Below are 15000 nucleotides of genomic sequence, written 5' to 3'. Positions count from 1 at the left end.
GCCGTGAAACGCATCATTACCTCGCCAGTACTCATTGAATCAAGTCATTTAGCGCTAATAGGCATCTCCAGCAACAACAACAGTTTCCATTATTTTCGTACATTATAAAGGGACTACTGAGAGAACAATATATACAATAACAACTTCATGGCCATGCCACGCGTCAAGAAAACCTGTTTACATTTCCCAGAATACAACCTAACTTATCCTAACCTAACTTGACCAAATCTAACAAAAAGTAACCATGCCTAACCTATTTTACCTTAATTTAATTCAAATCAATCATAACTCACCAACTCAATTTTAACGAAAGCAAGTCAAGCCAAACAAAACACAACGAAACTTAACGTAACTATTCTAAATCTCCCGAAGATATTAAATCCCATCCGTAGTCTAGACATGGGCCGTCAGAAGAGTAAGGAATGCGAACAATAAATACACTACAGAAGCGGCATCATTTCGAATGGAACAAAAGAAGGCGGCTCCACCGTGCTGCCGACAGCTCTCGACTGAAATAACAAGAGAACAGAGAGGCGAGGAGGTACTGCATGTAAAGGGCAAGGCGTAAAGAAACTGATGGAAGAAATTACTTAAAAGGCGACGGAATCTTAGAACTCCTCGTCCAGCGATGTTTCACGAGATTGCAATTTGAAAAAAGAAGAAGAAGAAGAAGAAGAAGAAGAAAAAAAAAAAAGACGGGAGGAAATAGACGTACGTGAAGAGAAAAAAAAAATGAAAGAAAATGAAAGTACATCAACAAAGAACGGGATCCAGCAACTGATGGCCGACACTAGCAACAAATAACCGACTGCTCAGACTGAAATGGAGAAAATGGTTATCATGAATATCCAAAGAATGTATCATTTTCGTTTATCCGAAACCATGTCTATGCGGCAGGAATACCCAAAGTGGCTGACGAGGTTTGGTTAGGTTAGGTTATGTAAGGTTAGCCAAATTAAGTTACGGAAAAAAAGGGAACGACAAAAGAAAAAAAAAAAAATGGTGTCAGGAAAACAAAAAACACTCCCAAAAATTTACGCACATCAATATTAAAACAAAGCTATTCCGTTAACAGAGAATTCGAGCGTATATTCAAAACAATGAAAAATCGTTCACCCACCCAATTTCATGTTCACAGAAAAAAGGGATGCATAGGGAACAAAGAAAACGGAAGGTAAACTGAATCCAGCGCAGACAACGCACGCATCACAAATCCATACGATGTTAGATAACATCTTTCCATGGTGATGCACTGTTTAGGTATATTCTATCATCAGACATTTCTAGACTTGTAAAGATACATGAAATGTATAGATAAATAAATAAATAAATAAATAAATGAATAAATAAATGAATACAAATACCTGTGATACTGCAGGAGTGAAAAGAGAATAAAAACTTTACTCGATGGAACTGAACACTGTACGTAAGAGCCCCTCCCCCCCAAAAAAATAAAGGTAAAAGACAAGCCCAATTAAACTATCAAAAAAGAAAATGAAAAACAAAAATAAAAAAGAGGGTCAAAATACGCTGCAATAAGTTTGGTATTATAACAGGAAAAATATAACTTCAGCAAAAAAAAAAAAAAAAAAATGTAAAATCACTCGTGCATTCGGGGTATGCTCTTCACTTAAAATAAAACTGCTCAGAACAGAACGAGTCGACACTAATTACGTCGAACAAGGAAAAAATGAAATGAAATTATGTAAAAATGAAATAAAACAAAGAACAATGCACCTAACGCGGTGATAAAACCATAAGAAAAACAGAAGACATGAACGAAAGGAAAAGGCAAATTTACTTAACATTGGTTTGTTTGGCCAGGCTTGTCCATTTGAACAACGGGATCAAAACACGGCACGGAGGCGATGGAATATGTTTCCAATTGTGGTACAAAGAAACAAGATGTGAAAAACTAGATGAAGAAATAGTTCATGATGAAGAAAAAATATGAACAGTCTCATCCTCGCCTCTGGAAAAAAATAAAATAAAACAGAGAGAAAGCAGAAACGGCAGGTACATAAAACAGGAAGTTAAGTTCAAACAAGCAGATACTGTAGTCCTAAAGTGGGAATATTAGATAAATTTATATAAAACAATAACAATCACCCTATCACAAAAATACATAGATACTAACGAGAGGATTTATATAAATACTGTGAATAAATTCCAGACCTAAGCTCCAATATAGCCTCTCCTACACATTCCCTCCACATGCACGACCACAGGAAACACGCACACACACACACACACACACACACACACACACACACACACACACACACACACACACACACACACAGTTGTGTTATAACAAATGGAACCGTTAACATGAGAACACTCATGGACAAATATATAAAACTAAACTTAGGAATTTATATAATTTTTCGAAAAAAAAAAAAAAAAATCAGAAAAGAGAACGAAAGAACCTCCAGGAAAAATAAGCCAAAGGAGATAAAAGTGCATCAGACCCGTTTCCGTGGTGATTGTAATTCGTGGATTTCTTATCGCATCAAACACTTATGTTCAGAAAAAATAACATTTCCGATGCAAAGAGCCAAGTCTATATTGATTAAGTTTCGATAAAGTAACGGACTTTCTTTTTAACCCATTCAACTCCGATGACAAGATGTCTTGTCATTTGGTCAAATAAAACAAAAAATCATAATAAAACAACAAAATGTTTGATGATCAAACAGCACCAGAAAAATATGACGTCATCAGTCCTCCTCCTCGAGGAGGACTGATGACGTCATATTTTTCTGGTGCTGTTTGATCATCAAACATTTTGTTGTTTTATTATGATTTTTTGTTTTATTTGACCAAATGACAAGACATCTTGTCATCGGAGTTGAATGGAACAGCCAGCCGATTGTATTATTTGTTTCATTTGTTTAATTGCCTGCTTGACTGTTTGTTTATATTTTTGTATTTTTCTTTATCCGACCCAATATGGATAAATCGATTTCCTGATCTTGTCAGATTTTGTATATAGATAATGGAGTAAATACAATGAGCAATGAGCAAAACAAAATGAGAAAAATCACAAAAAGAAGAGATGGGTTTATAAAAAAATATATAGGAATATGAAAAAAAAACAACAACACGGACGTAGCGCTTGAAAAGTCACTAATCTCTTTTATACTTTGACATTTCCTTCTGGATGAAACATTCTCAGAAGCGAAGATGTCACAGGTTCTCATTTCGATCAACCCCTTCCATATTAAGTGGTATTTTCCCTTCCACTATGGCTGTCAACAGGTATTTTTTTCCACTATCTCACAGCCTATACGGCAATCTACAAACTAAACTCCTTTGTCACAATGATGCCTTTATTAATTCTTATTCACATTCTAAGAGTGTCATGTGATTCTATTTAGTCCATAGCAGAGCCCAATACTGAAGGGAATAAGAAATTAATCTTGCAGAGGAGCAATGATGCAGAAGTTCATGTAAAACATCTCACAACCTTCTTTACATAGATACTTTATACAAGTAATACTTCTGATGCTAAACTATCGTATCTAAGGAAAGATCAGAACCTTGACTGAAATGGGAATAAATTATTCGAAATCCTTTCCAATTATGAATTTGCTTGAGGCTATTGCTAAGGAAATACAGGGGAATGAGTTGACCCAGAAATAAGGGGAAATTCTTGTTTGAAACCTTATCCAGCATGTGAATCAACTTACAAAGAATCTTGAAAACGGGGAAGGGAAACGGGAGGAGCCTTGGACAGAAAGAAACAGAATTTAGCGTAGACGCGTAGAAGGTTTCATAATATCAAGAAAATCTTAAAAAAAATCAATGATGAAGAAGTTAGTGATACGACGGACAGCTTCGTAAAGACATTCGCCGAGTAGAAATAATTTTTGAAAAATCAGAACAAACTCGAAAAGTAAACGCAAGCGGTCCTTTGGCTGCATCAGAGAAAGACCAGAAAAATACTCTTAAGCCTCTCAAGCGATGTTATGGAGCAGCTTAAGTCACAGACGCGAGGACAAAACTCAAAATCCAGCTAGATGGAGCGGTTTGGCAAGATCAAAGTTTTGGTAAGTCTGTTACACATGATGGCCCTTGAGTATATGGACATTTCTTTACTATTAAGTGCTGAATTCAAACTAGAGAACCTTACAATTGATGTAAAAAATTTAGTTCTTTATTTCATATCTCAATACACACACACACACACACACACACACACACACACACATATATATATATATATATAAATCATACATCCATATATACACATACACTTACACACGCACACGCACGTACGCACACACACACACACACACACATACACACACACACACATACACACACGCGCGTACATACACACTCACGCACACACGCACACACACACACACACATATATATATATATATATATATATATATATATATATATATATACATATAATTGCATGCGTGTGTGTGTGTGTGTGTGTGTGTGTGTGTGTGTGCATGTATAATGTCACAACACGTGATCCAAGACCATGGAGAATAACGCAGTGGAATGTTATGACATTAATTTAATGGCCATGTGTATATCATAACTTAAAAAGTCCGCTTTTCTTCATAATAATTACAATAAAACTGGAAAAAGACACAAAAGAAGAATATCCAATGGAGATAAAATATGAGAAACACTGAACAATGAAGAATGAGCAAAACACTTAATCGAAACAAATAAACTCAATATCAAGCGGCATCTAATACAAAAGAATATTAGGATGCTGGATAATGCAGAAAAAAAGATATATTACCTCAAAGAACGGAGGAAAAAAATTAGACAAGCGTGTTTAAAATTACGCGAGATGAAATAGAAAGGACTCAATTATCAGCGAATGGCGAGTGGTATCACAAAGGCACTAAATAATGAAGAAGTTGAGGCGGACTGGAAACAAAGACACAATAAAAATATTTGCGTGTTTACGGTGAGTCGTCAGGTACAAAGAAAACGTCTGCTACACGAACAAAGGAGACAAGTTCGATGGAAATGGACGAAAACAGTGAATGACAAAAGAGCATTAACGAAAGAATCCAGAAGCAGGAGTTAACAAGCAAACCAAAGGATAACAATACAGAAAAAAAAAATCTTAAATCAAAGGAGAAAGAGAATTAAACGTTCCCATAAAAAGCCTCGCAAAGTCATTCCATATTAACACGAAATACGAAAACATATGACGAAAAAGAATAACAGGATCGCGATCAAAAATATTTTCCATAGGTATGAAACAAACACGTAGCAACGGACGTGAAGAGATTATAATTGATAACAAGAGGAGGCGACGCACGCAGAGAACAAGGTCTTGCATCTGGGAGACCAAGGACACAGCCCATAATAACGCAGCACAACATAACCACAGGATTTTCCCCCTTCGAGGAGATAAACACAGGCAGGAGAATAAAGAAACACCCTCGCTTAAATATTGACATATAAATGCTACAGCAAACACAATCCAGTGATAGCATATTGCGCGCAAGGAAGGCAAGGAAAAATAAAGTGAAAGAGGGAGGGAGGCAGGTAGGCAGCGAGGTAGGGAGGGAGGGAGAGAGAGAGAGAGAGAGGCAGGAAAAAAAGAAGGGGGAGAAAGAGAAGGAGAGAGAGAAAGTGTATTTGTTTGTCTATATATATATATATATATATATATATATATATATATATATATATGTGTGTGTGTGTGTGTGTGTGTGTGTGTGTGTGTGTGTGTGTGTGTGTGTGTGTGTGTGTGTGTATTTACTTGGTTGTATTTACCTAGTTGTATCTTACGGGAAGGGGAGCTACGCTCGTGGTGTCCCATCTTTGTATCTCGCAGTGTCTGATTTACTCTTAAATTCGTGTAGTGTTTTTGCACACACTATTGTTTTGCCCAATTTGCTCCATATATCCACCACTCTGTGTGGAAACCTGTTCTTTTTCAGGTTTCTTCTATAACTGTCTTTTTTGAGCTTCTTTTCATATCCCCTTGTATTTCTCTTATCCCAATTTAGTAAGTCTCCTCGATCAAGGACTTCCATGTCTCTCATGATTCTATAAATCGTCAATGGGTCACCTCTTTCTCTTCTTTGTTCCAGTGTCGGTAATTCTAGTTCTGACAATCTCTCCTCGTATGACAGTTTTGAAAATGTTGGGGCCATCTTCGTACTTGCTCTCTGGATTCTTTCAATTTTCCTTATATCTTTTTTTAATCTACTTGGACGAAGAAATGGTGAAGAAAATATTACTCACACTGATAAGGCCAAGACTGGAGTACGCAGTGACACTATGGTCACCCAGTGCTAAAAAGAATATAAGGAAAATTGAAAGAATTAAAAACGCAACTACGAAGATGGCCCCAACACTTTCAAAACTGTCATACGAGGAGAGATTGTCAAAATTAGAATTGCCGACACTGGAACAAAGAAGAGAAAGAGGTAACTTGTTGACCATCTATAGAATCATGAGAGGCATGGAAGTCCTTGATAGAGAAGACTTACTAAATTGGGATAAGAGAAACACAAGGAGATATAAAAGGAAGCTCAAAAAAAGGACAGTTATAGAAGAGACCTGAAAAAGAATAGGTTTTCAAACAGAGTGGTGCATATATGGAACAAACTAGACTAAACAATAGTGTGTGCAAAAACCCTACACGAATTTAAGAGCAAATTAGATAATGCGAGATACAAAGACGGGACACCACGAGCGTAGCTCCCCTTCCCGATAGATACAACTAGGTAAAACACACACCCAGGAAAGGATTGTGTAGTTGGCGGTGAATATAATACGTCGACGAAACAAAGACGGAGCTGTCTGAAACAAAGAAAATCAGGACAAACAACCCTGAATTAGCTAAAAGAGGTTGGGCTTCAATAGTGAGTGTCAAACAAACCCGATCCAATGCATATATATTGTAAACAAGGACTCCACAAAGTTGACTATGCTAGGAGAATACCTCAAAGTATTCTTGTCAAGGGAACCACATTTTTCTTTTTCAGTCGCTGAGTCACGATGACCAAAACATAAAAAAAAAAAAAAAAAAAAAAAAAAAAACGAAAAACATAAAAATATGAAGAAAAATAAAGTAGAGCAGTTAATTGGTAAGTAATGCGTTCATTCGGCTGTTTCCCTTTGCAACAGATTCCAACACAGTCCGCTGCGTAGCCACAATGTATCCAGTATGTGCCCTTAGGCAAGCGCACAATATTACGCGTCCTATTTTATAACAACGAGTGCATGCGTGGACGCGAGTTTGTGTGTATGTGTGTGTTTATCTGCGCGTGTTTGTGTGTGCGCGCGTGCGTGCACATGCCAATCGATATATAACAGCTCAGGCTCAATCCATTATCGAAAAGAAATGTCAAAAGCCTTTCCCCATCTTTCCTAGTCAACTTTGGCATCTAGCCAATAGCGTCTCTAACAACATTACTTTACCTACACTTTCTTCTCGGATGGAAGCGTTGCTGACTTACCTGTTGGAAAACTAAACACTTGTCAGAAACTTTCGTTTAAATCTTTCCCTTTGACGACTCCTTCCTCCTCCTACTCCTCCTGACTTTGTTATGTCTTCAGAGTTGCTGCGACAGGAGGTCTAGCAACAAACAACGTTAGAATCCTTTCCTCAGGAAACGCATGAGGAATGGGAACGAGACACGCAGCAGCAAGTGACCTAACACTCGTCTTAAAAAAATCATGTGACATCTTTGGCCTCAACACAAAGAGACATACTAACCTGGTTCAGTTCCGCCGTTTGTTTTCAAGAATTGTTATCATGCTGACAGACTATCACTGCAAACTGAATGAAAAAAAAATACCTGGGTAAACCTAGATAACACGATATCAAACGTTACTCTTATGTTGCAATAGTCATCTCAGAGAAGTAAGATTTGTGTGGTTCTGATATATTTGATTAAAAAAAGACTGCTAAAAATCGCAAAACACGACATTTGGGTTAACATATTCAGCTGTTTTAGAAAGAGATTAAATAAAACGTAAACAGTGCGTTGCTTTTAATAGCAAATTTCTGGTTGTAAGGATATTACGTGTGGAGTCCCTCGAGGTCAGTTATTGGGTCCATTGTGTTCAAAGTGTATATGACATCAATCATGGATTAAATTCATTGTATTAAACATTATAATGGCATAAGGTAATGTTTGATAGTAATTTATTGATCAAAATAATTGAATGTTCAGAAGATTTGGACAAACTAAGAATAATAGTTTCTAAAATTGCTTGTTAATCTTAAGAGTTGGAATTCGTCACCAATATTCCACCAAAACTATTTTTGACCACAGTGTCACTCCCATTTAAACTCACTGAGCTTAAATTATTGGCACACGTATAAAGAAAATAAACAAAATGATAAACTATTTGGAAATCAAATCAAATTAGAGGGCAAAAGTTTCATGGTACGATTTGGTCAACTGAATTTCTTTTCAGATTTAAAAATCAATCATCATCAAACTACACTGATCATCTCTATTCGTACCTGGAATACGCTATTTCAGTGTTCTCCGAATCTCATTGCGATCAATCACAATTGGAAAGGGTAAAGCGAATAAACACTAAATTCATAAAAAAGTCCAAAACATTTGAACCTGTTTTCACTGAAAAACATGAGAATGGAAAAGTTGATATAGATCTTACACACTATAGAGTAGTGGTTCCCAAACTGGGGATAAATTACCCCTCAGGGGTAATTTAACAATTTGTCTGGGGTAATGGAGGGATAAAAAAAAAGAAAAAAGTTAAGAATTCTGAAAATCAAGAAAACATTGCGGTACCTGGCAATAGGATTAATGTTAACTTCGTATTAGAATATAAAGTTATGAATTAAACCTATTATAATTTAGTAGTAAAGTTAAATGGAATAACAGTAAACATCAAAAACTAATTTACAGTATTAGAAAAGAAGAAATATGTATCTAAGTGTGCAAACATTGCCAGGATGGCACTTTCGACCACGAAGCTAAGAAATCCTCAACTAGCTTCAATCATGCAACTCCATCCATCCCACTGATGTTCTCGACGTCTTTGGCAATAGTCATTAGATATGCACAATGTTCAAATACAATAGATAAATGAAAATGTCTCTAGTGTTCTGATTTAGCCATACATATCAATGTTGACAGCATTTTGTGATAGGGGTAATATGCTTAATGTGGCATATTAAATTGAGTAACAAGCTGAAAAAAGTTTGGGAACCGCTGCTTTAGAGGAAACTGGGAACATCAAAACTGAAAATATCTTAACAATGAATGCAAACCATAAAAGGAGACAGTGACCTCAAACTATCACGACGCAGATTCGCTCGACAAGTGCGTAAAACCATTTCTGAAACTGCGCAGTTTTTCGCCTGTATCTATGCGCCTTCGTATGGGGATTTGTGCGCACTTACATGCGCACACCCATGCATATGTGTGTGTGTGTGTGTGCGCGCGTGCATGTGTGTATGTGTGTACTTGTGTACCGTATGTTGTCTGTGTGTGTGTGTTATGTATGAATGCAAGCCCTAAGGGTCCACGGCAGCCCGGCCTATCCCGTGGGGCAACATTCATTTATTTATTTATTAATTCATTTATCTATTCAATTTTTATAAAATTTATACCCACCGCACTGGCTTAATCTTTTTTGATACGGTTGTGAGCATGGTGAAACATACATATATAATTATTCACTGTAGTCTTGGGTTGACTGTGGGTCTATATGTAGTCTGAGACTAGTGTAAACAGCTAAAATATAATGTTTATTTACAAGCAAAGAAATGGAATACTGGTCTATTACACCTTCGATGTCCACCACTGTAGAGATAAACACTACACTAGCACTGATCTTGATTCTAACTATGGATCTCTCGCGTCTGGGTCAGAGATAATACGCACTACTCAATGCCGCGGGCATCGTCTTTCCATGTTATTGGCGTTTTCATATTTTCATGTTTTCACGCTTTCACTCTCTCTCTCACACACATGATATATATATATATATATATATATATATATATATATATATATACAGTATATATATATAATATATATATATATATATATATATATATATATATATAAGTATATACCATATCAATATTGCATTCCATACACAGGAATACTGGGACATCTAAAATACAATAGTTATAATTCATACGCCCCGGACCTTTAAATCTAACCTATACAAATATAAAAGTAAGACTTAACTGCAGCTGCAGCATCCCAAATCGGGTGAGAGTGGTGACAAAGGAAGGTAGACAGGTTTGATCTTCCACCATCATCACTGGCGCTTAAAGACAGACAGAAAGGAAGGGATTGAGTCAACCAGGCAGGTAGGCAGACAATCATGCAAGGGAACATAGATAAGTATGACATACAAGATCCATGTTCCATAGCTTCACAGTAATTCTCCACCCACATCTTGTGTACGGTCATAGCTTCAGTCAGTGACTCCTTTATGAGTCTGGCATTCCACTGATAAGGTGAAGAGCCAGCGAGCCACGTCCTGGAAAGATTGGGTGGTTCAAACAGGCCTGCACACGCCCCCTAGTCTTCCCTTCCACCGTCAACAGACCCTTAGCAGCTGAGTCACCATCGCTCGACTATCGAGCAAACAGGGAGAACAATGCTACGGATACTCTGCGAACAAAACAGCAGCAATGTCTGGCTATTATCGACGAGACGGCGAATTTGTCTGACCCGGAGACCGAGGTGGCTATTGAAAATGTCACACTAAATTGGCTAATGTCGCTTGCTGGGCGTAATGCAAATTGACATTTCTGAACGTACTTAAAAATTATCGGGCCAAATCCCTGTGCTACAATATCGAATATTCACACCAGAAAGGTGAAACGTATGATATCATTGGGAAATGGAGCCAGGAAAAAATGTGTAGAAAAGAGAGAGAGAGAGAGAGAGAGAGAGAGAGAGAGAGAGAGAGAGAAAGAGAGAGAGAGAAAGAGAGAGAGAGAGAGAAAGAGAGACAAAAAGAGAGTTCCTCTCCTCTTCTTCTTCACTTTCTCCCAATTCTCACCACTGTTTTTGTTTCCCACTGTTTGTTATATGTAATTGGTCAATCGGAATTTTAGTTGGTAGGCCCCATTCCTCCAATCATCCACTGTTATTTTCTTTTCCTTCAGTTATAGTCTTCAATCGAGGTGAATAAAATTCTCTCTCTTTCCTTCTATGTCTATCTACTGTTAATTTAATACATAGCATTCTACAAAGCTCTTGCAAGGAATCCTGCCAATAACACTCAATTTGGGTCCTAGATCAGTTCTGAAATGACGTCATGATTTCTTTAGTCCAATGATCTTTAATTCTATATTTAAGGACCTCCCCTATGGGCGGGATCTTACAATCGTGAACCAATTGAATTTTCTCCTCCTCCACCCTTTCTCCAATCAGATCCGCCGTTACAACTCCGCATGCAATATTGCTTACTCAAGCAATTTCGAATTCACTACACTCTTAGTTTACATATTGTATACATCATACAGGTTCCCGATCATTATTATGACTCTAGGCGGAGAGGGAGCTTGTGCAATTGTTTATACACAGCCGATCTATAAAAGAGTAACCCTCGCCAATCTACCCCTCTTTCTACCTTTATCTACCTATATCTACGAGCCTCTTACATAGACTGGGAGAGATAGATAGATAGAGAGATGGACAGAAAGAGAGGAAGAGAGAAGAAGAGAGATGGAGAGAGAGAGAGAGAGAGAGAGAGAGAGAGAGAGAGAGAGAAAGAGAGAGAGAGGGAGGGAGAGAGAGACAGGCAGAAAAAAAGAGAGTGAGAGACAGATAGAGAGAGAGAGAGAGAGAGAAAGAGAAAGAGAGAAAGAGAGACAGGCAGAGAAAAAGAGATAGTGAGAGAGAGACAGACAGACAGAGGGGGAGAGAGAGGGAAAGAGAGAGTGAAAGAAAAAAGAGGCAAAGAGATAGACAGACAGACAGAGAGAGAGGAAGAGAGAGTGGTCGAAAGAGACAGAAAAAGATTGAGAGACATAAAGACGAGAAAGAAAATAAAAGAGTGAGAGAGAGAGACGGAGAGAGGGAGAGAGAGAAGCAGAGAGGGAAATAGGAAGAGAAAGGGAGAGGGAAAGGGAGACAGACAGACAGACAGACAGGCAGGCAGGGAAAGAAAGGGAGTGAGAGAGAGAGGGAGAATGACACACACACACACGCACACACACACACACACACACACACACACACACACACACACACAGAGAGAGAGAGAGAGAGAGAGAGAGAGAGAGAGAGAGAGAGAGAGAGAGAGAGAGAGAGAGAGAGAGAGAGAGTGAGTGGGAGAGAGGGAGGTAGAAATAGAGGGGGAGAGAGAGAGAGGAAAGAGAGAGAAAGAAAATAAAAACAGAGAGAGGGAAACAGGGAGAGAGATAGAGACAGACAGAGAGGGGCAGAGAGTGGAGAAAGAGAAAGACAGAAAGAGAGAGAGAGAGAGAGAGAGAGAGAGAGAGAGAGAGAGAGAGAGAGAGAGAGAGAGAGAGAGAGTGGAGAAAGAAAATGAAAAAGAGAGAGCGAAAGAGAGAGAGAGATAGAGAGAGAAAGAGACGAAGAGAAATAGAGAAAGAGAAATAGAGAGAGACCTAAATATATTAATATAAACACAAAATAGATCTTGGAGGATCAAACACCACAAAAAATGAACATATGAACAAATAAAGAGATAAATAAATAGATAAAAGACTTTAGAGGTATGATACGTAACTTCCGTTCTAAGAGTTCTCAGGGATATGAAGCCATGTGTACTTGACGGCGCTGGAGAAAATATGGATACAAGGAATTAGGTTATAAACATTCGACCTAGACAGTCTTAGACGGTGTGGGGGAAAAAACACGCACAACAAAAGATCGGGTAAAACCCGAACCCCAGATAACATGAGAGAACTTAGAGTTGAGGAAGCGAAATCTAGGCCAGATTACAAAAGGCAAAACGAGAGAATCAAATGGATTTCGAAAAACGCGAGCTCAGGTCAACGCCCTCTACAGACTCCGACTGCATCGCACCGCGCGCAATCATAAAAAAAAAAAAAAAAAAAAAAAAAAAAAAAAAATTAAGTAGCATATTAAAAGTCATGAATCCACATTTTTTTTTTCTCCAAAGGAAGAAACAAAAAGGTTAAGATAAATAAATAAACAAACAAAAAGAGTCCCGCAGACAACAAAGAAAGGTGGGATTTGAAGCGCGCGCATACATACACACACATACGCACAAACACACGTACATACACACACACACACATAAACGCACGCACACACACACACACACACACACACATTAACACACACACATACGGTAGATACACACACACACACACATACATAAACACACACAGAAAGAGAGAGAGAGAGAGAGAGAGAGAGAGAGAGAGAGAGAGAGAGAGAGAGAGAGAGAGAGAGAGAGAGAGAGAGAGAGAGAGAGAGAGAGAGAGAGAGAGAGAGAGAGAGAGAGAGAGAGAGAGAGAGAGAGAGAGAGAGAGAGAGAGAGAAGGGAGAAAGAGAGATCCAACATAACGTTCCTACGAACACCGAAAGTAGTGTCAACCCTCTCAAAGCGAGGGAAAATAAAAGGCTCGTTTGCTAATCGCACACTGAAAGGCGGGAGACGAAAGGACAGGAAGTCTGATGGAGGTGGCAAGAACTGTGACACAAACAGCGTCGACGGCTGAGAGGCTGTAAACTAATACAAAGAAGAGTTGGAGGCCAAAGCTAAAGTATTGGCATCGGAATTGTCCCTTGGGCCACCTCACACAGATTCAGAGGGATTGAGGGAATATATGGTGATGTATTGGTATAGAGTCTATACCAATACATCGGTCTATACTATAGACCGATTTCATGAGTGACGTATCAGCCGCGTGCGCGCACAGCTCAAGTTCAAGACATTGTTATCCGAATTTGAGTTGAAACAGCAACATGAACGCCTTCATACAGATTACGTACATCTCCGACAAGATTATTACTCACTCAGGGATGAAAATGTAGAGCTCAAGAAGAAGCTGGATGTGAATAAGTTCGGTTATCACCGTTTAAAAACAAACAACAACAAATTTATTTTTTTCACAGGCTTGCCTAATATTGCACTATTTTACTGGCTCTTGAATATTTTCAAACGTAACACACCTTTAGTCAATAGGTCTTTATGTTATGAAGACAATTTGTTTGTACTGTTGATAAAACTAAGATTGAGTATAAGGAATAAAGATATCGATTATAGGTCCCGTATATGTGTCTTCTGTGACCAGAATACTGCAAACTTGCCTACCTATACAATCCGGTGTGTTGAAGCCACTGATTAGATGGCTTAGTAAGGAGGCAGTACAGAAGAATATGCCATTTCGTCGATGTTGGTATATTATAGACTGTACAGAAGTTTTCATAGGGCGCTCCACAAATCTAACTGGAAGGGATCAAACATGGTTTCACTATAAGCACAATAACACAATTAAATATCTGGTAGGTATTAACCCCTGCTGGTGCCATTTCATTCATATCCCCTGGATGGGGAGTCAGAGTTTTAGACAAAGAAATAACTGCGAAGTCAGGGTTTTTAGAAAAATTAGAGCAGGGGGATGAAATTTTGGTCTACAAGGGTTTTCTGGTTAGGGATGAATTGTCTGCCTATGGACCTACACTGCGAATTCCACACTTGACAAAGGGGGGAAAATCAAATGTCTCCTCAAGATGTAGACACTTCTCGTTGCGTGTAAGAATCCATGTGCAGAGGGTGATTGGCCGATGGAAAAATGATAAAATCCTGCAGTCCATAGTTCAACTAGCGCAAGCCGACCTTTTGGATGACATTGTTATTGTATGTGGAGGATTAACAAATCTATGCACCAGTATTGTTAATTAAAGAAATAAACAGAAACTTCGAGTTCAATAATTTGAACTGTTCATTCTTCAGTACATTATCACCTTTACACGGTGAAATCAAGCATGGCTTAGACTACTAGTATTATCGTGAAATAAAGTACCAGTACTAGTACTGGTACGTGTACTAGTA

At 38.2% G+C, this 15000-nt stretch overlaps 1 protein-coding gene across 1 annotated transcript in view; it reads right to left on the bottom strand.

Annotated features, from left to right (window-relative positions):
* LOC143030273 (tRNA dimethylallyltransferase-like) overlaps positions 1–10267 on the bottom strand; it is a 107748-nt gene extending 97481 nt beyond the window's left edge. The window contains exon 1 of the mRNA XM_076193430.1: positions 10179–10267. Within this exon, the coding sequence (XP_076049545.1) occupies positions 10179–10252 (74 nt within the window). The 5' untranslated portion in view covers positions 10253–10267. The remainder of the gene's footprint in view (positions 1–10178) is intronic.
* Positions 10268–15000: the final 4733 nt, after the last annotated feature.

The sequence above is a fragment of the Oratosquilla oratoria genome, chromosome 1, assembly GCF_046742065.1.
Source record: "Oratosquilla oratoria isolate Oo_2021 chromosome 1, ASM4674206v1, whole genome shotgun sequence".
Taxonomy (NCBI): Eukaryota; Metazoa; Arthropoda; class Malacostraca; order Stomatopoda; family Squillidae; genus Oratosquilla; species Oratosquilla oratoria.
Note: the sequence above shows the minus strand (reverse complement) of the source record. Positions and strands in the feature narration are given on the sequence as shown.